We start from the raw sequence: 25,095 nt of genomic DNA, 5'->3' as shown, positions 1-25,095 counted from the left end.
TGTTTTCTGCCTCTGAGGTTCTTTAAGACATTTTCTGGGAGTGAATGGTTATATTCTTGAAGTTGTTCTCAGTGGCTGAAGATGAATGTGAACCATCCTACCCATAAATGCTCTGCCATCTATGAATGTACCTATCAACTTTAACTTGTTTATGTTTTCAGTCCAAAGTATATCTTAGGAGTTGGGGGGAGGGGAAGGGAGACATTAGTATTTCTTGGTATTTATCTTAAAACTTCAAAGGGTAACTTTCTTTAAGGAAGATTGAGTTAATCATTTTCTCCTGCTACATCTATAAGGTCACTTCTCTGTTGCCTTCTCCCTTGAACAGTTTAGTTGCCCTATTAATGGGATTTATAAAGCTTGAGTTGAAGCATCTATAGTGGCACATCTTTTTTTTATATGCCCTCCCTCCACCAAGGGAGGAATGAAGGGGCCGTTTCCTCCAGGCCTGCAGAATAGTTCAAAATTATTTTTAAAAATCAGGACCTGGGTCTAAGGTCAATGAGATCCTAACTTTAGTCCCCACTCCAGCAGTGGGCTCAGCACCACCCCATTCCCTGCTACCAGTGCAGAAAAGATGTCCCACTTCCAGAGGCACTCATTGCTGTAACTGCTGGTAGTGGAAGCCACCCATGCGCCCTGTCCCTACTTCTATTCTGCCAGAAAGATTATGGGCATGTGACAATAGCCCTTCCAATTACAGTAGCCTGGAAAAGGGTAGTAAAAGAGACAAAGAAATGAGAATAAACTAAGCCACCTACCACACACCACAGCCCTATTCGTCCTAAATTCCTAATTCCTCAGTCACCCCATAGAACTTTTTTTTTTTTTTTTAATGCTCATTAGGTTCTGCACAGAAGGCTGTCACCAGGATGGCTGTAGATTTGCTTACTCTTCCTCCCCTACAAAATTCTGAGATAATTCAAGTGCTTCTATACTCAATGAGATCTCATACCTAAAGGCATTAAGCACCCCTGGTACCACACACATGGGTGAAAACTAAAACTAAAATTTACATCTACAAGTATCTTGAGGGAAAAACATCCGAAAGACTGAACGATTGCTTCACCTTCCACCTAGATTTGTTGCATCTTCCAAGTACAGCCTCAAATGTTCTGCTCTCGTTATACCAATGGTATCACCTCTCTTAGATAACCAATCAGGGCCCAACGAGACAGAAATCTATTTTGAACTATTTTATATTAAGTATTTTCTTCTGTGGTGGTTTATACTACTGTGCAAGCAATGTATTTTATTCTGCTTTTGAATTTAGAAAATAAAGCAGACCTCAAAACTGCAAGTTTTTGGCAAAAACATTGGAGAAAAAAATGTATATAACTATACATGCATGTTACTGAAAATTTTATGATTCTATGTTTTATGCTTTCCCTGCTAAGTACTGACTTTATGAAAATGTCTCAAGGAAATAGGAAAAATGTTTGAGTAAATAATAATAGGTACTGGGTGACTGGCTCTGTGCTAAGTGATTTACATCAATGGTTTTACTTAATCCTGTATATAATCCAGTGACACATATACTATTGCTAAATCCATCCGCTCAGAAACTATGAATAGGTACTATAATCTCATTTCACTAAGGAAGAAAATTGAGTGGTAGCATAACTTGCTCATTAGTGGCGAAGCCATGATTTCAACCTATATGTAACCTCAAAGCCCGAGAGCCAACTACACATTAAACCTTCCATGAGTCCCTGTTCAACAGTATTCCATACAGTAAAACCTTAAATACTAAGAACCTCGAATCACTACATATTAAACCAAGAAAAATTAGACTCTAACACCCATAAATAATCTGATATGAGGAATTTAGTTTAAAACATAAAAAGCAAGTCAAGAGTACCCTAGTTTAAGGAACACATTTAGCCCAATGCCTGTATATCTTTTATATTTGCTTCAGCAATGCTGTTCTTTGAGAAATAAGGTTCACAATGAGAACTCAGGCACACCATGGCATCACACATCATCAAAGAAGAAGAAACTGTGTTTATGTAATAATATTTTACAAAGCACTTCAAGCTTAAGAGTTGAAGAAAATGTTTTATGCTTAAATTTCAGTTAGCTAGAATATTATATGTGCTGCCGAAGCGAGCACCGTTAGCTAGAATATTAACTCTAACATCACCCTTCCCCTCTGTCCTTCATTTGCACCCCCATCCAACACACAGTCTGTTAGTTCTGATAATGGAATTGCTTTCCCTTTGGGGAGCACGGGTGGAGAGTAATAACTGACTCAAGAATATGAGTTGCCAAATGGTATTTACCAGTTATTTGCACCTTAGTTCCTATTACAAAGCCAATTAAGTTGAGGCAAGTACGCAAGCAGTTAAATGCAGTGATGAGTTTATAATACTGTTGTTCTAATTATTGTTATTCACAAATCCTTGGCAGATTTTTTCCCCTTGTGCCTTAACTAAATTTTAAGCACACTTTGTCTGAAACTTTATTTTCTTTATCACGCCCAGGTTCTTCTAGAAAAATAGATGATACGTTAAGCTATAAATGACATTCATGATCTTACCTGTTGGTTGTCAATATTCATCAACGTGAGGCTGCATGTTGAGATGGTCAGTTTAATATTCATTCCCGAAAACTGAAGATTACTTTTGCCAAGAACTGTTGATAGGAACTTAACTGGAGGCTTTAAAAATAGCAAAACAATACTCAGAGTTAAGGATTTTGTTACAGGAGAATATTAATTTTTTAAGTGTTAAAAATAGGTCAAAATACACACTCTTCCTATTATACTTTACACAAGTCAAATGAGATGGAATGCTTTATTTTTTTTTTAATTTTTTTTTAACGTTTATTTATTTTTGAGACAGAGAGAGACAGAGCATGAACGGGGGAGGGGCAGAGAGAGAGGGAGACACAGAATCGGAAGCAGGCTCCAGGCTCTGAGCCATCAGCCCAGAGCCCAACGCGGGGCTCGAACTCACGGACCGCGAGATCGTGACCTGAGCTGAAGTCAGACGCTTAACCGACTGAGCCACCCAGGCGCCCCGGAATGCTTTATTTTGATGAAAACATTAAAAAAATTGGAATGCAGCAAATTCTTTAGTAAGCAGTGAAATCTGAGCCCTCAGAACTTTTCTCATATATTCCCTTCTCCCCAAGTGTTGGGAGTAGGGCCTGCTTTATATAAAAGGAATTCCTGTGAGAGTTTGGGCTAGCTGAACTCCCCAGTCCTTTTGAAAACCAGAAGTCTAAAAAAAGAAAAAGTTGCTGGATTTTTTTGTGATAATTTATAAAAGTACAAAAAACATTCATATCAAATATATGGGACACAGTGAGAGTGATGCTTTGGGGGAGCATAATATATAACTATAAACACTTACATTAAAAAAGAAGATGCCAAATCAAGAACCTAACTTTACAACTTAAGGAATTCAAAAAAAGAACAAATTAAACCCAAAGTTAGCAGAAGGAAGGAAATAATAAAGATTAGAGCAGAGATCAATGGCACAGAGACTAGAAAATAGAGAAAATCAATGAAACCAAAAGTTAGTTCTTCAAAAAGTTCAACAAAATTGACCAACCTTTTATATATATGGGCTAAGAAAAAAAGAAAGAAGACTCACATCACTAAAATCAGGAGCAAAAGTGGGGTGGAGATGCAACTACCAATTCAATAGAAACAAAAAGGATTATAAGAGAGTATTATGAACAACTGCATATCAACAAAGTGGATTCCCTAGATGAAATGGACAAATTCCTAGAAACATTAAAGCAATTAAGACTCAATCATGGAGAAATAGAAAATCTAGATAAACCTATAACTAGTAAACAACAACAATAACAGAAAATAACAAGTGTTAGAATGTGGAGAAATTGAAATCCTTGTGCACTATTGGTAGGAATGTACAAGAGTACAATTGCTTTGGAAAACAGTATGGCAGTTCCCAGTTCCTCAAAAAATTAAAAATAAAATTACCATATGACCTAGCATTCTACTTCTTGTTATACACCCAAAAGAACTTAAAGCAGGGACTTGAACAGGTATTGGTATATCCATATTCATAACAGTGTTATTCACAATAGCTAAAACATGGAAAAAACTTAAGTATCCATCAACAAATGAATGGATAAGCAAAATGTGGTACACACGCACAATGGAATATTATTCAGCCTTACAAAGGGAGGGAATTCTGACACATACTATAGTATGGATGAATCCTGAGGACATTATGTGAAGTGAAAATAATCCAGTCACAAAAAGACAAATATGTATGAGTCCACTTATAGGAGGTACTTAGAGTAGTTAACATCATAGAGATGGAAAGTAGAACGGTGGCTGTCAGGGCTGAAGAAATGGGGACTAGGAAGTCATTGTTTAATGTATATAGAGTTTCAGTTCTACAAAATGGAAAGAGTTATGGGGATGGATAGGGGTGATGGTTGTTCAACAATGTGAATGTATGTAATATCACTGAGCTGTATATTTAAAAATGGTTAAGGGCGCCTGGGTGGCTCAGTCAGTTAAGCGTCCGACTTCGGCTCAGGTCACGATCTCGCGGTCCATGAGTTCGAGCCCCGCATCGGGCTCTGTGCTGACAGCTCAGAGCCTGGAGCCTGTTTCAGATTCTGTGTCTCCCTCTCTCTCTCTGACCCTCCCCCGTTCATGCTCTGTCTCTCTCTGTCTCAAAAATAAATAAATGTTAAAAAAAAAATTTTTTTAAATGGTTAAAATGGTAAATTTTATGTTACACATATTTTACCAAATGTTTTAAATTAGGAGGAAAAAGAGTATAAAAACATAGTGCATAGAACAGTCCCTGGCATGTAGTAAGTATGCAGTAAGTGCTAGCTATCAAAGGAAATTAACTCAAGATTTTTTTTTTTCTTTCCATGTGTACTTTCTGGAAACATGATAGCCCGGTTTGTTTTGTTTTATTTTGTTTTGGGGAGTAGACTCCCCATTTCTGAAATGAGAAAGTCTTAAATGATTGAGGCTATTTGTTGGGATCATGCAACAACAACAAAAAGTATCCTATTTGCAGAGGTTATGAGAGGCAGGAGGAGGCCAGAGGCTACTTTGGGGCCATGGGTTTTGTCAAAGTAACTAGTAATAGGGAGCTCTAATAGAATTCAAAGTCCACTTACTAACACTTAGTGTTTCCCATGCCATGTGGCTCATCTGAATCACTCTGGGTGACACTGGGTTCGGCCCTATGCAAACTAGTGAAGAATAATAAAGAATGAGGCAGGCAGGTGTGGAAATAAAGCACTAAGCTGGAAATACGAAGACCTGGCTTCCGTAGTTGGCTCTAAACTTCATCATCCTAGTGACTCAAGGCAAATCTCTTCTCTGAGACAGTTTAGTATCTGGCAAAATGGGAGGGTTGGACTGGAAAATCTCTAAACATTCCTTCTCTCTTAAACAATCTACAATTCTATGATTTATATAGATATCTTAAGAAACTTTGCACCTCTCCTTTGGACATTCCAAAACAACTAAATGTTCTGGGTTGGCAATAATTCTATCTACCATTAGAGTTGAAAGCCTAATGTACGCCCAAACACTGTGTAGACATCATTTTATTTAATTCTACACAACTCAATCAAGTAAGTGCTATTTTCTCCCACTTTACAGATGAGGAAACCAATGATCCAAAAGGTGAAGTGACTTGTCCAAGATCACATAGTAGGTGGCAGAGGCAGGATTTAAACCTATGTAACATCAAATCTTTTGCTTTCTTTCAGCATGAAAATCTCCTACTCACGCGTTGTTATCTCATCTCTACTACCACCCGCATTTCCATCTGAAAATAGGCTAAGGAATCTAAAAATTCTAAAATGTTAAAATGAAGAATAGATACATTATAAAGTATTGAAAATTGGAAGATGCCAAACTGGTCATCCAGTTCAACTTAACTTTACAGGAACAAAAATGGGGTCTCAGAGAGATGAGATACCATGCTCAAAGGTGAGTAAACACCCAGGCCTGGAACCCAGAATTTTTTACTTGAAACCCAGGTACTTTCTTCATTCTGTCACCCCAGGCATCACCATTTCAGACAGTGTCAGTCAAGTCAGAAAAACTTGAGAGATAAAAACAACTTTCAGTGCATCTCTGATCATGCAACTGATAAAGGCCATTCTGGACCTTAGCTCATATAGTAGAATGAACTAACAACTATTTTGATATTCTCTTCCCCATAGTTAGGGAAACATAAAACAAGGAGAAACCACACCAATATTTACCTTTCGCTTTTTAACGGCTCCATTTGCCCCAGAGACAGCTTCACACAGGCGACTTATTGCTTCCCTGCAGAACAGAAACCATATAAAGACTTAGCACACTATCTAACACGCAGTAAATGTTCAACAAATGTTAGCAAGTATTATGAACAAAATGTGCACACACATAATGGTGAGTCTGACATAAATGACTCTCTCCTACTCCTACCCTTATGCTGAAAAAAATCACTTTGCAATAAGGAATCCTATTATTTACCTTCTTCATCTCTTTTTTCCTTGGCTTTTCAGATTTGGTTTTTAGCAATGTTGATTTTTAACCAAAAAGGAGGAGTGGAACTTAGTTGTCTGGGAATACTTCACAGTTTTGCTTTTAGCAAAATCCTCTCTGTGGTGTTATGGATAAAAAGCTTCCTAGTATCTCAGCACCAAAGACAATTAAATACAAAAGAATCTGACACTAGAGGAAGTTTAAAGGGACTGGGAGAGAATTGAACTTCAAGGTGGTCTCAAATGGAGCCTTATTGACTGAGATACTGCTACAAGCCATTGAGCTTTCATGTAATTTCGCAGAAGAAATGAAAATCAATAACAAATTTCCTCCTTTGATTTTTTTTTTTTTTTTTTTTTTTTTTTGCCCTTACTCTATATTGCATTTCGTGAGAGAAAGGCACCGCTAAAATACGTAGTTGTTCCTTAATGGAAGTGGTGAACAACCTGCCACCCTCCTCTCCAGAAATGCAGTTAGAACTAAAAGCTTTTGTCTCTGGAACTCAGCATTCTGAACAGCCCAAGCTTTCACTCAGCGTAATCTGAACCATAACCTCCTATCTTTCAACACATATATTAAACTTTTCACAAAGCACATCTCTAAGCTCTTTCCTGGATTCACCGGAAATCATTGTTTAAATTAGTTAACTGTATTAGTACACACACACATATGACCACCTGCAACATTGTATTAGTTTTTATATATATTTCCTGAAAATATTTTTTTGAGATGTTTTTGATTCCTAAGGAGGGGAGGAACACGCAGAGGAATGCAGCCCTATTAAAGAAATCTATCTCCCTCTCTATCTAGAGAGATATATAGATACAGACACAATACAGACATATAGATATAGTAACGTGGATCTATGTCCTCAATGTTCTAGTAGATATATTGGAAAAATAAGTAGAATTCCAGAGACTCTAGGCATTGTTTTGGATTTATAATTTATATTTTAGTTCAGATTTTTTTTTTCTGGATAGATGAAATTCTTCTCTAAAGTATTCTCTTGTCTGATTTTTGCATAATTACCTACAACCAATACATAGAATGGCTTTTTGGTTTAGCGTATTTTCTCAGGATTTTGTATCTATGGTTTCTGTAGGATTCCAACCTTTGTTCTCTGGATGAAATAGAAGGACCGCTCAGAGAGTCAGACTCTTTTGTTTGGTTGGTTGATTGATGTTTGAGTCACCTTAATGATTATTCAATCATTGATGAGACACATAATAATTAATCTGAACTAGCCTCTGGTGTTGCCAAAATGACATGTCCAGGCACCTATGTTGTTGATATTTAATAAAAGGCGGTTATGAAAAAGGTATCAGATCCTTTACTCCTTTACTCCATGAGAGCCAAATGAGGTGCTTTGGTCTAAAAAGCTCCTTGTAAATGGTTTGAAATAAAAGTAGAGACAAAGGTGGACATTGATACTGACAAGTATAACCACAGTTATTATTAGTTGTTACTTTTATATAGCACCTCCTAGTTTCACAAAGTGCTTTCCCAGGCATTGTTCTCTTGATTCTCATACAGTTGATATCATTTAACAAAAAGTAAAGTTTTAAATGGGAATTAAAAGGAATGCTTTGTAGCATGAGTGCCTGTCAAGGACAGTTTGGAAGGATGAACCTTCCTGGCAGAGCGGAGTTTGGAAATTCCAGAGAGGGAAGAGCATGCGTAACAGCACGAAAGTATAAATTATCATATGAGGGAAAGTACAAGTAGTTTGATATTGATGCAGCATAGAGTATGGAAAAACAAGAATGAATAAGAGCTGAGAGATGGGATTAGAGTCTGAAAACTTTTTCTGTAAAGGGCCAAATGAGGGGCACCTGGGTGGCTCAGTGGGTTAAGCGTCTGACTTCAGCTCAGGTCACAATCTCACGGTCCGTGAGTTCAAGCCCCGCGTCTGGCTCTGGGCTGATGGCTCAGAGCCTGGAGTCTGCTTCTGATTCTGTGTCTCCCTCTCTCTCTGCCCCTCCCCCGTTCATGCTCTGTCTCTCCCTGTCTCAAAAAAAAAATAAACGTTAAAAAAAATTTTTAAAAATAAAAAAATAAAGGGCCAAATGATAAATATTTTAGACTTTTCTCTGCTACAACTACTCAACTCTGCATTATAACTCAAAAGCAGTAAGAGACAATATGTAAACAAATGAGCATGGCTATGTTCCAATAAAACTATTTCTAAAAGCAGGGAGTTGGCTATTTTTAGCCCAAGGGCCATAGTGTGCCAACCCCCAGACCAGATAATTCATACAAAAGAGATAGAAATAGTTCAATTTTTAAAAATCGGAAAATGTTCACATTCATTACAACTTTAAAATTGAAAATTAATACAACTACAAGATACTCACTTCACTGTCATTAAGTTAGCAAAAAAGAAAATGACAAATGCACTGTTGGGGAAGATGGGGAAAATTCCACGTCAGGCATACTTATCCATGCTGGGGGCCCTGATTAGTATTGATACGATCTCTCTAGAGAGTGATTTGGTAAAAGATGATAAATCTCTTAATATTTATCAGAGCTTTTGACAAGGGGAGGAGAATTTGTATCGAAATAGTATTGAGTATGTATATAGAATACATATTTATTTTAGAATAAAAAACCAACTCCATAGCTTGTGATATGGAATTTATCAATATAAATATTCCCACTTGGACTGTTAAGTATGAAGACTATAGAAATAAGGGGAGTCTATATAAATTAGTGGGCCAAGGGGCGCCTGGGTGGCTTAGTCGGTTAAGCGTCCGACTTCAACTCAGGTCACGAACTCGCAGTCCATGAGTTCGAGCCCCGTGTCAGGCTCTGGGCTGATGGCTCAGAGCCTGGAGCCTGCTTCCGATTCTGTGTTCCCTCTCTCTCTGCCCCTCCCCTGTTCATGCTCTGTCTCTCTCTGTGTCAAAAATAAATAAATGTTAAAAAAATTTTTTTTTAAAAATTAGTGGGCCAAAAGTAGAACTTGGAATGGCATATACACATTGGTAGCTACATAAAATTAATTCTGTCTAAATAGTGATATAGAAAGAGCTTATAAACAATGACTTGGTTTAGGTGTTTTTTGTATATGTGGTTTGTTGTTTCCTATTTTTATTCTATTGATATTTTTATGTCAACAATGTAAACAATGTTATGTTTTCCCTTCACTGTGCAGTTGATTGAGTAAATAAAAATATTAAAAGAATGCAAAGTAAGTTTCTCAGCAGGATTTTTGCTCATCTGCTGTCAAAATGTGAGGGCATGTCAAAGGTGTCCCAATGAAGGGGCCCCTGGGTGGCTCAGCTGATTGAGCATCCAACTTCAGCTCAGGTCATGGTCTCACCGCTTGTGAGTTTGAGCCCCGTGTTGGGCTCTGTACTGACAGCTTGAAGCCTGGAACCTGCTTTGTCTCCGTCTCTCTGCCTCTCCTCTGCTGGAGCGCGCACTCTCTCTCTCTCAAAAATTAATAAACATTTAAAAAATTAAAAAATATATATATGTCCCAATGAAGAGGCAACACAGCCTTTCTCTCTTTTGCCAACACCCACAGAGAGATGGATCAATGTACATGTCACAGATAAATAAAAGATCTTTATTTGTATCTCTGTCCCATTCCAGCTTAACCTTTAACTCCTCCATCTTTATGACTGCTAAATCCAGATTTATTTTTTCAGTTTATTTGGTAGACTTCCTTGTTTCCATTCCCCAAAGTTTCATAAAGAAGAAAAATCTTGACCGGTTTTAGCAACGCTTTTACAGTAGAAGCCCCTTCCTTTATTTTTAATTTTTTTTTCAATATATGAAATTTATTGTCAAATTGGTTTCCATACAACACCCAGTGCTCATCCCAAAAGGTGCCCTCCTCAATACCCATCACCCACCCTCCCCTCCCTCCCACCCCCCATCAACCCTCAGTTTGTTCTCAGTTTTTAACAGTCTCTTATGCTTTGGCTCTCTCCCACTCTAACCTCTTTTTTTTTTTTTTCCTTCCCTCCCCCATGGGTTTCTGTTAAGTTTCTCAGGATCCACATAAGAGTGAAACCATATGGTATCTGTCTTTCTCTGTATGGCTTATTTCACTTAGCATCACACTCTCCAGTTCCATCCATGTTGCTACAAAAGGCCATATTTCATCCTTTCTCATTGCCACGTAGTATTCCATTGTGTATATAAACCACAATTTCTTTATCCATTCATCAGTTGATGGACACTTATGCAAAAATTCTCAATAAGATACTAGCAAATAGAATTCAACAGCATATAAAAAGAATTTTTCACCATGATCAAGTGGGATTCATTCCTGGGATGCAGGGCTGGTTCAACATTCGCAAATCAATCAACGTGATACATCACATTAATAAAAGAAAAGATAAGAACCATATGATCCTGTCAATCGATGCAGAAAAGGCCTTTGACAAAATCCAGCACCCTTTCTTAATAAAAACCCTTGAGAAAGTTGGGATAGAAGGAACATACTTAAACATCATAAAAGCCATTTATGAAAAGCCCACAGCTAACATCATCCTCAATGGAGAAAAACTGAGAGCTTTTTCCCTGAGATCAGGAACACGACAGGGATGCCCACTCTCACCGCTGTTGTTTAACATAGTGTTGGAAGTTCTAGCATCAGCAATCAGACAACAAAAGGAAATCAAAGGCATCAAAATTGGCAAAGCCCCTTCCTTTAGAATGATACACAATGCCATCTCAGGGAACCTGGGTTTTAATGAAGGAACATCTCCTATCTATACAGGCAGGCCATAAGTACCTTATGTACATCACCTTATTTCTTCTTAACAATGTCATTTCAAGATAGCTATTTTATATCCATCTTACAAATGAGGAAACAAAAGCGTACAGAATTTAAATAACTGCTTCTGAATAATGCAGCTAAGAGTGGGAGAGGCAGAATACAAACCCAGGTCTGAATTCAAAACCTACACTCATTCAGGGAGTAACCATACTGCCATGTGCACGAAAGGGAGGGAATCCCACACTCCCAGGACCAGGAAAACAATACTGGTCCTTCTCTTGCTCACTCCCCCAAATGCAGTGGCGGGGCGGGGGGGGGGGGGGGGGAGAGCTTTTTGGCCAATCCTTACTCCAATGTAACTGGGGTAAACTAGCAAGGGACTAGTGCAAAGTGGCAGGGGTCAATTCCAGAAAAAGCCCAAAGGGATAACCCTAGCCCTTTCTCAGCCATTGTTTTCTATACATTGGCTGTTATCTCCTCATGGAAGAAAAGAGCACCCAGAACCCAGCTGTGTGCCCATGTGGGCAAGCATGCTCATGTATGCCTGGGCACACTCACTCAGATTTTAAAGTCAGAAGCACTACAAAAAAAAAAAAAAAAAAGTACAGGCCAATATCCCTGATGAACATAGGTGCAAAAATCTTCAACAATATATTAGCAAACCAAATTCAACAATACATTTAAAGGATCATATGTTACTATCAAGTGAGATTTATTCCAGGATGTAAAGGTGGCTCAGCATGTGCAAATCAACCAATATGATGCTCCACATTAACAAAATGAAGGAAAGAAATCATATGATCTTCTCAATAGACACAGAAAAAGCATTTTACAAAATTCAACATCCATTTATGATTTAAAAAAAACCAAACTGTCAACAAATTGGGTATAGAAAGAACACACCTCAACATAATAAAGGCCAATGACAAACCCGCAGCTATTATCATACTCAATGGTGAAAAGCTGAAAACTTTTCCTTGAAGATTAGGAAGAGCATAAGGATACCTACTCTCCCCACTTGGTTCAACATAGTACTGGAAGTCCTGGCCAGAGCAATTAGGCAAAAACCAATAATAAAAAAAAGAAGTTAAAAACATCTAAACTGGAAAGGAAGAGGTAAAACTATCACCATTTTCAGATGACATGAAATTTTAGATAGAAGACCCTAAAGACTCTACCAAAAACTATTAGGACTAATAAGTTAATTCGGTAAAGTTGCAGGATATAAAAGTAATATACAGAAATCTGTTTCATTTCTATACACTCATAATGAACTATCAAAAAGAGAAATCAAGAAAAAAATCTCCTAAAATCAACAAGAAACAACAGGTGCTTGGCAAGGATGTGGAGAAAAAGGCACCCTTGTGCACTGTTGGTGGGAATGCAAACTGGTGCAGCCACTGTGGAAAACAATGTGAAGACTCCTCAAAAATTTAAAAATAGAACTACCCTACCTTCCAGCAATCACATTATTGGGTATTTACCCAAAGAATACAAAAACGCAAATTCAAAGGGACACATGCACCCCTATGTTTACTGTAGCATTATTAAAATAGCCAAGATATGGAAACAGCCCAAAGGTCCACTGATTGATGAATGAATAAAGAAGATGTGGTATATATACACAATGGAATATTTTTCAGCCATAAAAGAGAATGAGATCTTGCCATTTACAATGATGTGGATGGAGTTAGAGAGTATAATGCTAAGCAAAATGAGTCAGAGAAAGACAAATACCATATAATTTCACTCATGTGTGTTATTTAAGAAACAAAACAAGTGAGCAAAGGGAAAAAAAAAGAAAGAGAGAAACTAAGAAATAGACTCTTAACTTTAGAGAACAAACTGATAGTTACCAGAGTGGAGATGGGTAAAATAGATGATGGAGATTAAGGAGGGCACTTGCTGTGATGAGCATTAGGTGTTTTATGGAAGTGTGGAATCACTATACTGTGTCCCTGTATCTAATATAACACCATATTTTAACTAACTGTAATTAAAATAAAAACTGAAAAATAAAAAAAAAGAATCCCACTTTCAATCACACCAAAAATAATAAATAGGAATAAATATAACCAAGGAGGTGAGAGACCTGTACACTAAGAAGTCTAAGACACTTTTGTGTCTTAGATTCTAAAATGAAAGAAATTGAAGAAAACAAAGAAAACACACATACATGGAGAGATATTCCATACTTATGTATCAGAAGAATTTATATTGTTAAAATGTCCATAGAAACCAAAGTAATCTAGACATTCAATGCAATCCCTATCAAAATTCCATGGCATTTGCCACAAAACTAGAACAAATAATTCTTAAATTTATGTAGTACTACAAAGACCCTGAATAGATAAAATAATCTTAAGAAAGAAAAACAAAGCTGGAGGTATGATGCTTCCTGACTTTAAACTGTAGTACAAAGCTATAGTAATTATAACAGTAAGATACTGGCATAAAAACAGACACATAGATCAATGGAATAGAATAGAGGGCCTGGAAATAAACATATGCATATATGGGCAATTAATTTATGACAAAGGAGGCAAGAATATACAATGAAGAAAAGACAGTCTCTTCAATAAATGATGTGGGGAAAACTGGACAGCAACATGGAAAAGAATGAAACTACACAACTATTTTACCCCATACACAAAAATTAATTCAAAATGGATTAAAGACCTGAAACCATAAAACTCCTATAAGAAAACATAAGCTCCTTGCTGAATCTAAGGCAAGGAAAACAAAAGTAAAAATAAATGGGACTACATAGGATTAAAAGCCACTGCACAGTATAAGAAACCACCAACAAAATGAAAAGGCAGCCTACTAAATGAGAGAAGATATTTACTAATCATATACCAGTAATGGGTTAATACCCAAAATATATAAAGAACTCCTACAACCCAATAACAAAAAACAAACAATACAATTAAAAATGGGCAGAGGATCTGAATAAACAATTTTCAAAAGAGACATCCAGATGGCCAACAGACACATGAAAAGAGGCTCAACATCACACTTTATATCAGGGAAATGTAAATCAAAACCACAATGAGATATTACCTCACACCCTTCAGAATGGCTATTTTCAAAAAGACAAGAAATAGAGGTGCCTGGGTGGCTCAGTCGGTTGGGCGTCCGACTTCGGCTCAGGTCATGATCTCACAGTTCGTGGGTTCGAGCCCCACGTTGGGCTCTGTGCTGACGGCTCAGAGCCTGGGGCCTGTTTCGGATTCTGTGTCTCCCTCTCTCTCTGCCCCTCCCCTGTTCACGTTCTGCCTCTGTCTCAAGAATAAATTAAAAAAAAAAAAAAACTTTTTTTTAATTTAAAAAAAAGACAAGAAATAATAATTATTAGAAAGGGTATAGAGAAAAGGAAATCCTTATACACTGTTAGTGGGAATGTAAATTGGTACAGTCACTGTGGAAAACAGTATGGAGGTTCCTCAAAAAATTTAAAATAGAAATACCATATAATCCGGCAAATCCACTACTGGGTATCTATCAGAAGAAAGCAAAACACTAATTTGAAAAGATATATGCACCCCTAGGTTCATTGCAGCATTACTTACAATAGCCAAGATATGGAAACAACCTAAGTGTCCATCGATGGACAAATGGACAAAGAAGATGTCTCTCTCCCTCTCTCCCTCTCTCTGTGTACACAGACAAGGAAATACTTTTGCCATAAAAAGAATGAAATCTTGCCATTTGTGACAACATGGATGGACCTTGAGGGCATTATGCTAAGTGAAATAATTTAGAACAGAAAAGGCAAATACAATACTGAGTGATTTCACAAAACAAAACCCAGACTCACAGATACAGAGAACAGATTGGAGATTGCCAGAGGGGAGGGGCTCAGAAGGGGGGGGGGATGGGTAAAGGGGATCAAGATGAAAGAACTTCAGTTATAAAATAATTAAGTCATGAGATGTACTATATGGCACGGGGACTATAGTCAATAATATTGTGTTAAATTTGTATAGTGGCAGATGGTAGCTAGACTCATTGTGGTGATCATTTCACAACATACTCAAATGACCAATCACTATGCTGTATGCCTGATACTAATATAATACTGTATTAAACTCCTTTTTAAAAAAGGAGTTCTAAAGTCGGTCAAGGCATGTGGAAGCATTACAGACTCTGAAAATCTCTGGATATACAACTCTGCTCAAAAGAAAAAAGGAGAAACTTGTGCCTATGAACTTGCTTTTAAAAAGTGGCGATGGGGTGCCTGGGTGGCTCATTTGGTTAAGAGTCCAACTTCAGCTCAGGTGGTGATTTCATAGTTCCAGAGTTTGAGCCCTGCATCGGGTACTCTGTGGTCAGCACAGAGTCTGCATAAGATCCTCTGTCCCCCTTTCCCCTGTCCCTCCCCCACTCGTGGGTGCCCTTGCACGTGCGTGTGCTCTCTCTCTCTCTCTCTCTCAAAAATAAATAAACATTAAAAACAAAACAAGAAGTGGTGATATTATACATCGGTGTTGATAGTAGCTTTACTCACAATAGCTAAAACACGGAAGCAACCCAAGCGTCCGTGAATGGATGAATAGATAAGCAAAATGTTGTATATACATGCAGTGGAATACTATTCCTTAAAAATGAAGGCAATTCTGCAGTATGCTACAACATGGGTGAAACTTAAGGACCTCATGCATGCTATGTGAAATAAGCCAGTCGCAAACATACAAATACTACGTGATTCCACTTCCACCAGCTACTTAGAGTAGTCAGATTCACAAAGACAGAAAGTGGAATGGTGTTGCCAGGGCCTAGGGGAAGAGGGACTAGGGAGGACTTGTTTAATGGGTATAGAGTTTCGGTTTTGCAAGATGCAAAGAATTATGGGGTTGGCTGGTAGTGATGGCCGCACAACAATGTGAATGTATTTAATAAGACTGAACTGTACACTTAAAAAATGGTTAATATGCTATATTTTATGTTATGTGTATTTTACCACAATAAAAAAGAAAAAATACAAAGTGGTTATTATTATTATTATTATTATTATTATTATTATTATTATTTTGGATTTGAGACTCCAAAGAGTCACAGGCTCTCTCTCCAATGAGAGGTCTGTTTGTACAAAATTTTCTATTCAATTTTAGGAGATCCTCCCTCCCTCCCCCCGCCCTCCCCCCCACTCCACTACCCAGAAAACCATCTGTGGGGCTCTTGGGACTCCACAGATCCCAGGCTAAGAACCACTGCTTTAAAATAACCTCTCAAATTCTGCTTTCTCGGCTGCTATCAGTGTTAACAAATCTCCCGAAACCCAGCCAGGGAAGACAGATAGATGGTTGCATTTTGTTGCCTTTCTTCACAAAGATCTTTTCTTTCCCTCAGACTAGGACCAAGAGATTAGCTGTAACATTTTCAAAAACAAATAGTACTTTCAATGCTCTTCTGGAGTTTCAGCCACACCCTCAGACACTTTACAAATGCAGAGGAAAAAGAAAACAGAGCCCAGAAGTGGGGATTTCCTCACAGGGCTGGGGGTGTCCCCGCCACCCCAGCTGCCTATGAAGCCGGCATTTCTACACCACCCTTTTGGAGCTGACTGGTCATGAGGCACTCTCCAGCTAGCAAACATTCAGCAAATGTCCTCTCTTGGAGAAGCACAATTTTCAGAGTTTTAATGGCTCAAGATTTCCATCCTGGGAGCCTGCACTAGAAAGAGGCAGAAACGCCCCACAGCACCAACAGTGGCCACTTTGTTTATTGTTTTGCCACATGAGAGAGAAGGGGAGAGAAGTGGGCTGATGTAAGAGAATGAGAATGCCGTTGAAGATTTGCTTTTAAGCATTTAAAACCCTGCCTACGCCATAAGTCCAAAAACAGATATTTTGTCTGTCTCAACAGAGTGCAAACTAATCATCCAAACAAAGCCACCTTTCTTCATCAACCCTTGGCCACTACAGTACTTAAGTTATAATTTTTCTGTGTCTTTAACCCTTAAACAGTTAAGCTCTTCTGGAAGCAAAGTTGTCTAACCCCCCTTGTTATAGGTTTGGAAGGCAATATCACAATCCAAGACAAAGTAGAGTGTTTGATAGAGGGACCGTTTGTCGGACAGACTGTTTCTACTAAATGTCAAAATGCAGCTCTTCAGTAAATAGGAAAGCCAGCAAATGTGTAACATGAAACCAGGCAAAAGGCCCAGTGGGTTTGAGGCAACTCTCCCCATCTCCTGCCCCCACCCCCTGCCACATACAGAATGAAGGAATGGATAATTTTGTCCAGGCAAATAGAAATGAGAATAAATTTTAATCACACCAAAAACCTCCCCTAAACAAAACACAAAAATAATGGGGCAAAACAAAGTCACCTATATTTCCCAAGGTACTTTCCTTAAAGAAAGCAGTTAACAACGTCGAAGGGACAGGTTGTCAATGTCTCAAAGTGCCCTCGTATTGATGAAGGGAGGGACTTGTGAGTACCTCAAGCCCCAGATCAGTGGGGTATTATGTTGTGACCTTGTTGTAGGGAAACTAGTGCCTTCTTTTTTTAAATCTTTGCCTTCAGAACATCAAGGCCCAGTGATCTATGTGTTCAATTTTGTTCAGCTGGGTGAAATTAAAGACATTCAAAAATTTGTGTAGTCCCTCAGACAAGACACTTTAGAACAGGAGCCTGCCTCCATGGCGATAAGCAAACAATGAATGCAGTCAGTGCCCACAGACTGGTAGAAAATGGAAAGCTTCAAACTCCCTTTGTGCTATTATCAAGGGGCATCGCCTGTGCACTCTAGGAGGGTAGACAGAGCCCATAAAATATATCCTTTCATTTAGAAATAGGCACTTCAGGTCCCAAGATGGTCAAATAAAACCTTTCAGTACTGCCCACAGCATCTACTCCCACACTGACTTATCATGCCTCTCTGTTCAACCTGAATTATATTTAAAATCTGATTCTAAAGTACATCTGCAATTCTACCCAGCTCGGCAACCACAGAACACAGTTGTTCTCTCTGCTCCGGGATGCTGCCCTTGGGCTCTGATGCAAATGTTGACCCATCTAGTGCACTTGAATGAAGTGAAAGACCCCACTATCACACCTTCCCTACAAGTCTCCCCAGGTGATCAGAAATGAAGTACTGATTTTATCCTATCCCCACAATGATTTCCTGTAATGGAATCACATATTTCAAAACGCAAACACCTACACCCACAAAAACACCATCTAAGTGCTTAAGCCTTATGAAAATGATAAGAAAGAAACGGGGTTGATTTCATACAAAACACTCAGGAATTTGTAAATCCAAAAAACTGTTTTCCATTACTTTGGGATAAACTAGGCTTTTTTTTTTCTTTAATATAATTTATTGTCACGATAGCTAACATACAGTGTATACAAAGTGTTCTTGGCTTGGGGAGAAGATTCCCATGATGTATCACTTACATACAACACCCAGAACAGACACACAGACCAATGGAATAGAATGGAGAACCCGGAATTGGACCCACAAATGTATGGCCAACTAATCTCTGACAAAGCAGGAAAGAGTATCCAATGGAAAAAAGACTCTTTTTAGCAAATGATGCTGGGAGAACTGGACAGCAACATGACAAAGAATGAAACTGGACCACTTTCTTACACCATACACAAAAATAAACTCAAAATGGATGGAAGACCTAAATGTGAGACAGGAAACAATCAAAATCCTAGAGGGAAAAACAGGCAGCAACCTCTTTGACCTCAGCCACAGCAACTGCTTACTCAACACGTCTCCGGAGGCAAGGGAAATAAAAGCAAAAATAAACCAGGCTTTTCTAAAACAACTTTGTTTTAGACAAAATATTCAAAATATCATGCAGGCATGTCTTTGGGAGTGCAAGAGTGAACTGATATACAGTGTGATCACTTACAAATCAAAGCTCATTTTTTTAAAGGCCAAAACAGATCCAACTTCATCACCCACTTTATCCACCCTACTTCACTCCAAATGATGTGTATTTACTTCCAAAAAGTAGAGCTGCCTTCAAAGAAAGAAGATTGGCACTATTTAAGATATTTCAAGCAGTTTGCCATAGAAGTATCTATACTACTGAGCAAGATAGCAATTGGTAGAAAGAGTGTATAACTCCTACACTGCTCTTTTAAAAATATAACTCTGATGACTTGAAAGGCCATTTGGCATATATATTATAGATTTTACCTGGTAAGTTCTCTCTCTTTTTTTTAATGTGTGTATGCACCCTTCAGAGGAATAAATAACTGGCCTTTCCCACTGTGGCAAATAATGGTAGGGCAAATGTGCCTGCACACCTGCTAAAAATTCAACAGCATAACCATTTAAGTAGGTAATGATTAAACTTTAAAGTTCTTTTTTTTAAAAATTTTTTTTAACATTTATTCATTTTTTTGATAGAAAGAGACAGAGCGTGAGTGCGGGAGGGGCAGAGAGAGAGGGAGACACAGAATCCCAAGCAGGCTCCAGGCTTTGAACTGACAGCACAGAGCCCGACGCGGGGCTCGAACTCACGGACCATAAGATCATGCCCTGAGCCGAAGTCAGACGCCCAACCGACTGAGCCACCCAGACGCCCCTAAACTTTGAAGTTCTTAAGAATCAACTAGGATGCTGGTTAAAATGCAGATTCCTGGGACTGTTCCTAGAGATTTTAATTCTATAGGTCTGGAGTGGGGCCCAAGAGCCTCCAGGTGATTCTTAAGCACATCAGTTCGTGCACCTCACAGTTGATTAAAATTTCTATTGGACTCACTGCACAGGATACCTGGTTTCTATGCTCTGCAGTTTCAGCCAGATGGTTGTGCCAGTAGATGCTAAAGAATTAGGTCACCTATTCCTAGCAGCTAGGTGAGGGATGGCCACACTGCCTGTTCACTTGATAATGTTCCATTTGGGGGAAATTTTGTCTTCAACTCATTCAATATGCTGGGAGAGATATTTGGCACAATCCTCTCCTCTCCCCTATCTCCTTCATCCCTGCCACCTCCTTGTGGGAAGGGCTTTCCCCAGAGGGCATCTGGAGGTCCTGAACATCTTTTCTCACATCAGCCCCAGAACACACAGGAGGTGATAAGTGACCTGCAGTCCCATCTGGCAGTCTGGATGCCAACAGACCTCAGCCACCTATCCTTCAAAATGCAGGCAGTGGTTGTAGCAATGTGGACGGAACTGGAGAGTGTTATGCTAAGTGAAATAAGCCATACAGAGAAAGACAGATACCATATGTTTTCACTCTTATGTGGATCCTGAGAAACTTAACAGGAACCCATGGGGGAGGGGAAGGAAAAAAAAAAAAAAGAGAGAGAGGTTAGAGAGGGAGAGAGCCAAAGCATAAGAGACTCTTAAAAAATGAGAACAAACTGAGGGCTGATGGGGGGTGGGCGGGAGGGGAGGGTGAGTGATGGGTATTGAAGAGGGCATCTTTTGGGATGAGCACTGGGTGTTGTATGGAAACCAATTTGACAATAAATTTCATATATTAAAAAAATTAAAAAAATTTAAAAAAAATGCAGGCAATGGTTCTCAACCTTGCCCGCACGCTGGGGAAACACAGGGGAGCTTTAACAAATCCTGAAGACAGGATCTCATCTCCAGACTGATTTAATTGGTGCAGGGTGGGGCTTGGAGATTGGGAGTTTTAAAAGCTCCCTCAAGTGTTTCTAAGAGAGCTAAAGTTGAGAGTCTCTTAAGAGCATCAGTTGGCATGCCTTTCCTATAAAGGACCAGATAGTGAAAACATTAGGCTTTGCCAATGATACAATCTCTGTCACACTACTCGATGCTGCAGTTGTAGCTAGAAAAGCAGTCACAGACAATACATAAATGAATGGGCATGATTGTGTGATGGTAACACTTATGGACACTGAAATTTGAATTCCATATAATTTTCACAGATCATGGAATATTCATCTTTTGATTTTTTTTCTGAACCAGTTAAAAAGATCAAAACCATTCTTGGGTCACAAGGTGGTAAAATCAAAATCAGACAGTAGGTTGGATTAGGCTCTCAGTTCGTGGTTTGCTAAGCAAAACCCAAAAATGAATGTTAGAGCCTTTGGGGTCATGGTCAGCTATGGAAAACCTATTAGAGCACAACCTTTTAATCTTTACAAAGATTATTTTTATATATTTTGGACTTGGTCTTGTGCAGTTTCTTGGTATAGGAAGCTAGTTTTATAAGAGATGGGTCTTCTATGTAAATATAAGAATTATGGAACTCCTTTTACAAACTGTGAGTTATCATTTTCCATTCTTTGTCCCTCCTATCAGTACTCCGTGGAGAAGGAGGAAAACTGAAATTCTTTTTTTTTTTTTAGTATCAACTAACATTCATTAAGTGCATTATACAGTGCACGGTACATGAAGAAATACAGAAGGAAACAAAAGTGCAAAATTACGGTAAGCATTAAAAGGAAAAAATGTTAAGGGCATTGATTTATCTATAATTCCACTTTCACATGATAACAGAACCTGAAAAAAGGCTGCTTAACAGTGGACTCTGCGAGCATACAGCCAGAGTCGAAAAATCTAGCTCTCTTACAAGTTCTGTGACCTTGAGCAAGTTATTGTTTTATCCATATAATGTCTGTCTTCTTTAAGAGATGCATCTGGGGGTGCCTACGTGGTTCAGTCGATTAAGCATCTGATTCTTGATTTTGGGTCTGATTCTCAATTTCAGGTCGCGATCTCATGGTTCGTAGGACCAAGCCCCACACTGGGCTCTGTGACAACAGCTCAGACCCTGCTTGGTATTCTCTCTCTCCTCTCTCTCTGTCCCTCCCTCCCTCACTCTCTCTCTCTCTCAAAAATAAATAAATAAACTTAAAAAAATAAAGAAAGAGGAGTACCTGGGTGGTGTTCTTTCTCTCTCAAAAGTAAATAAAAACATGAAAAAAAAAAAAAGAAAGAAATGGTTCTAACCTGTTTTTACAATGCCTAGTACCCAGCTGAGCACTCTATGTGTTATAACTGGGGTGCTACAGATAATATGTTGTAGAAGAGGTCCAATTATGTCTGTTGTGCAAATAGTAATGGACAGTGGACATTTCTACACAGGCAGAATGAGTAAATGTTTAGACATCTCTATGGCACTGAAACACAGTATGATCCCTTTTCCCAGCTCCCCCTTCCACACAGAGGTACGCATTGCCCATGTTGCTGGAGTGTTCACCACTAATGGCTCACAGCTACGTTGCTTCCCTGAAGCTGTCTTCTCCTTAAGGCAGTTGCCTTGCCCACAGATGTGTCCCATCCCTAGAGACAGCAGGCATCCAAAGGCGGGTCAAAATGAATTCAAAGGCCTGGTCTCTTTGCCCATGAGATCTGCTCAGGCCTTTGTTGAGATGGCATCACTGGTCAACCTCCCGCATCCCTCACTCCCCCGCATGTTGATCCTGAGCGCCCACGCAATAAGCCTTCTGCATTTAACTCTCCACCTCAGCGTCTATTTCTAGATCCAACCTAAGCCCTCTAATGAGCTGCTGCCAGATTCCTGCCACCTTACATTGGCATACACACTTAACTAGAAAACACCTTCTTTTTCTTTTCTTTTCTCTCTCTTTTTTTTTTTTTTTTTTTTGTCTGTGTTGTCACCGATAACAATGGAAGAGATCATTTTCAGAGAAATTCTCATTAGTGGCTCAGATAATCTAGATCTGGATCCACCCTCTTATTGCTCAAACATATGTGAAAACAACCATTTTCATAGGGTAGGTGCAGTTCTCACAAGCCACAGCTCATGTGTAATTAAAGGGGTCAGAGCTGCAGACTTACTTTGTCAGGCAGATCTCAGTTTTCCTAAGGAGAATACCAATAGGAAGTGGAACGAATCTGCCTGGCAGGTGGAGAGATGCACCAAATGTCCTGTATTTCCTTTGGCCACAAAGCTCTCTTTTTTATCAAAGAAAGGACTCTTTTCATGCTGAGATTAGTTTTAATGAATTTTGAGTGTCTTCCATCTGGCTCACTCTTCCCTAAAGGAACTGTATCATTGATTTTTCTGGCTATATATACACATACATATAGCAGAATTAGAACTCGCTGCTCTGGCATTCCCCAGGCTTTGCCCTTTCCTTAACAACAAAAACGGAACCTTAAATGCCTCCAGATGCTTTTTGGGATCTTCGGGAGAACCACTTTTTCAAAATTAAGGGATTTTCATATGACCCCTGGTCCAATTATAAACCTCATTTTGAAACCACAGGATAGGGGTGCCTAGGTGGCTCAGTCAGTTAAGTGTCTGACTCTTGATTTTGACTTAGGTGATGACCTAACAGTTGGTGAGTTCAAACTCCATGTTGGGCTCTGCACTGGCAGTGTGGAGCCTGCTTGGGATTCTCTCTCTCTCTTCCTCTCTCTCAGCCCCTCCCCTGTTCATGTGTATTCTCTCCCTCTCTCTCAAAATAAATAAATAAACTTTAAAAAACATATGGAAAAAAATTTTTTTAAAGAAACCACAGGATATGCTTCCTTATACCTGTGATTCTCAAACTGTGGTTTCTCGACCAGCAGCATCATTAATACCCGGGAATTTGATAGACATGCAAATTCTTTTTTTCATATAATTTTGAAATTTATTTATTTGTGAGAGAGAGGGAGAGAGACGGAGCATAAGCAGGGGAGGGGCAGACACACACACACACACAGAATCTGAAGCAGGATCCAGGCTCTGAGCTGTCAGCACAGAGCCCAACGCAGGGCTCGAACTCACAAACCATGAGATCATGATCTGAGCCGAAGTGGATGCTTAACCGACTGAGCCACCCAGGAGCCCCAACGTGCAAACTCTTGAATCAAAAACTCTAGGAGTGGGGTACAACATTCTGTGTTTCAACAAGTCCTGCAAGTGACTGATAATCCTTTGCATGCTAAAGTTTGAGAACCACTGTCTGACACAATCTTAGAAAGCGTCTGGTCCTACAAGTACCCTTACCTACAGATTTGTGAGTGTCTTTATGTAGGCCCTTCCAGGCAGTACTCACAAACAAGAAATCTGGCATACTGAACCCAAGTCAAATTCCAAATTGAACACTTCCTTATTCTGTCACTTCTGGCTGTCAGCATTTCCCCTTGCTTTATTCCTTAAAGTTCTCTCATCTTGATGGAGGCAAGTACACAGGAGTCAGTCAGCTCTGGTTTCTGGTTCTACCACTTATTAACTTGCTAGGTGACATTGTTGAGTTCCACAATTTCTCTAAGTCTCAGTATCCTCATGGGCAAAATAAGGTTAATAGTGATATCTATTTTACAAACGTTAGCTTTTGTTATGATGATAATGCTGCTGATAGTACCTATTACTTAATCATAAACTGCTCTGTATGTAGATTGCTTGCTAATACTTGAAACTAGAAAGAAGTTGAGGCCAGTTCCATGGGAATTGAGAAATCTTTCTTTTCATCTGAATCAAGTCCTTGAGCTCCAAGGGTCTTTGAGCCAAACTGAGTATCTTCAGTGAATTTATTTTTATTCCTTTGTTTAACAATATATACGAGTGGGTGTCCATGTGTCAAACACTTTACCTTGGAGCTAGGAGCCTGACCCAGTTTTCTAAGAGCTCCTCATTCTGGAATTTGACCTAGTTCAGGATGCCAGGTTCCATGTTTGTAGATTTTCTAAGTCTTTTCTGCTTTTCTCTGATTACCAGCAGTGACCATGGAGTCTTCAAGAACTCCAGAGTCACCTCAAGATCTGTGATCAAGGGCTGCGAAGACCTGAAACTTCTCCGTTAATCAATATATATTTATTGATCCAGCTATATTTTGGGCCTTGTGTCTTTGAAACCTGCCAGGGCTATGGACCAGGTTTCCGTAAGAACATTAAAACCCAAAGATGATGGATGATGGAACTCTTATGATTGGTCCATTGAAGTAGAACCATGGGGGACCCAACCCCTTCCAG

At 39.0% G+C, this 25,095-nt stretch overlaps 1 protein-coding gene across 1 annotated transcript in view; it reads right to left on the bottom strand.

Annotated features, from left to right (window-relative positions):
- Positions 1-25,095, bottom strand: part of SHC4 (SHC adaptor protein 4) — a 129,530-nt gene that overhangs the window by 52,205 nt on the left and 52,230 nt on the right. The window contains exons 3-4 of the mRNA XM_060618596.3: positions 6,223-6,286; positions 2,540-2,659 (exon numbers count right to left, since the gene is read on the bottom strand). Coding sequence (XP_060474579.1) covers positions 2,540-2,659; positions 6,223-6,286 — 184 coding nt within the window. The remainder of the gene's footprint in view (positions 1-2,539; positions 2,660-6,222; positions 6,287-25,095) is intronic.

This window comes from Panthera onca, chromosome B3 (genome assembly GCF_046562875.1).
Source record: "Panthera onca isolate mPanOnc1 chromosome B3, mPanOnc1 haplotype 2, whole genome shotgun sequence".
In the NCBI taxonomy this organism is placed as follows: domain Eukaryota; kingdom Metazoa; phylum Chordata; class Mammalia; order Carnivora; family Felidae; genus Panthera; species Panthera onca.
The sequence above is the reverse complement of the archived record's forward strand: the minus strand, read 5'-3'. Positions and strand labels throughout refer to the sequence as shown.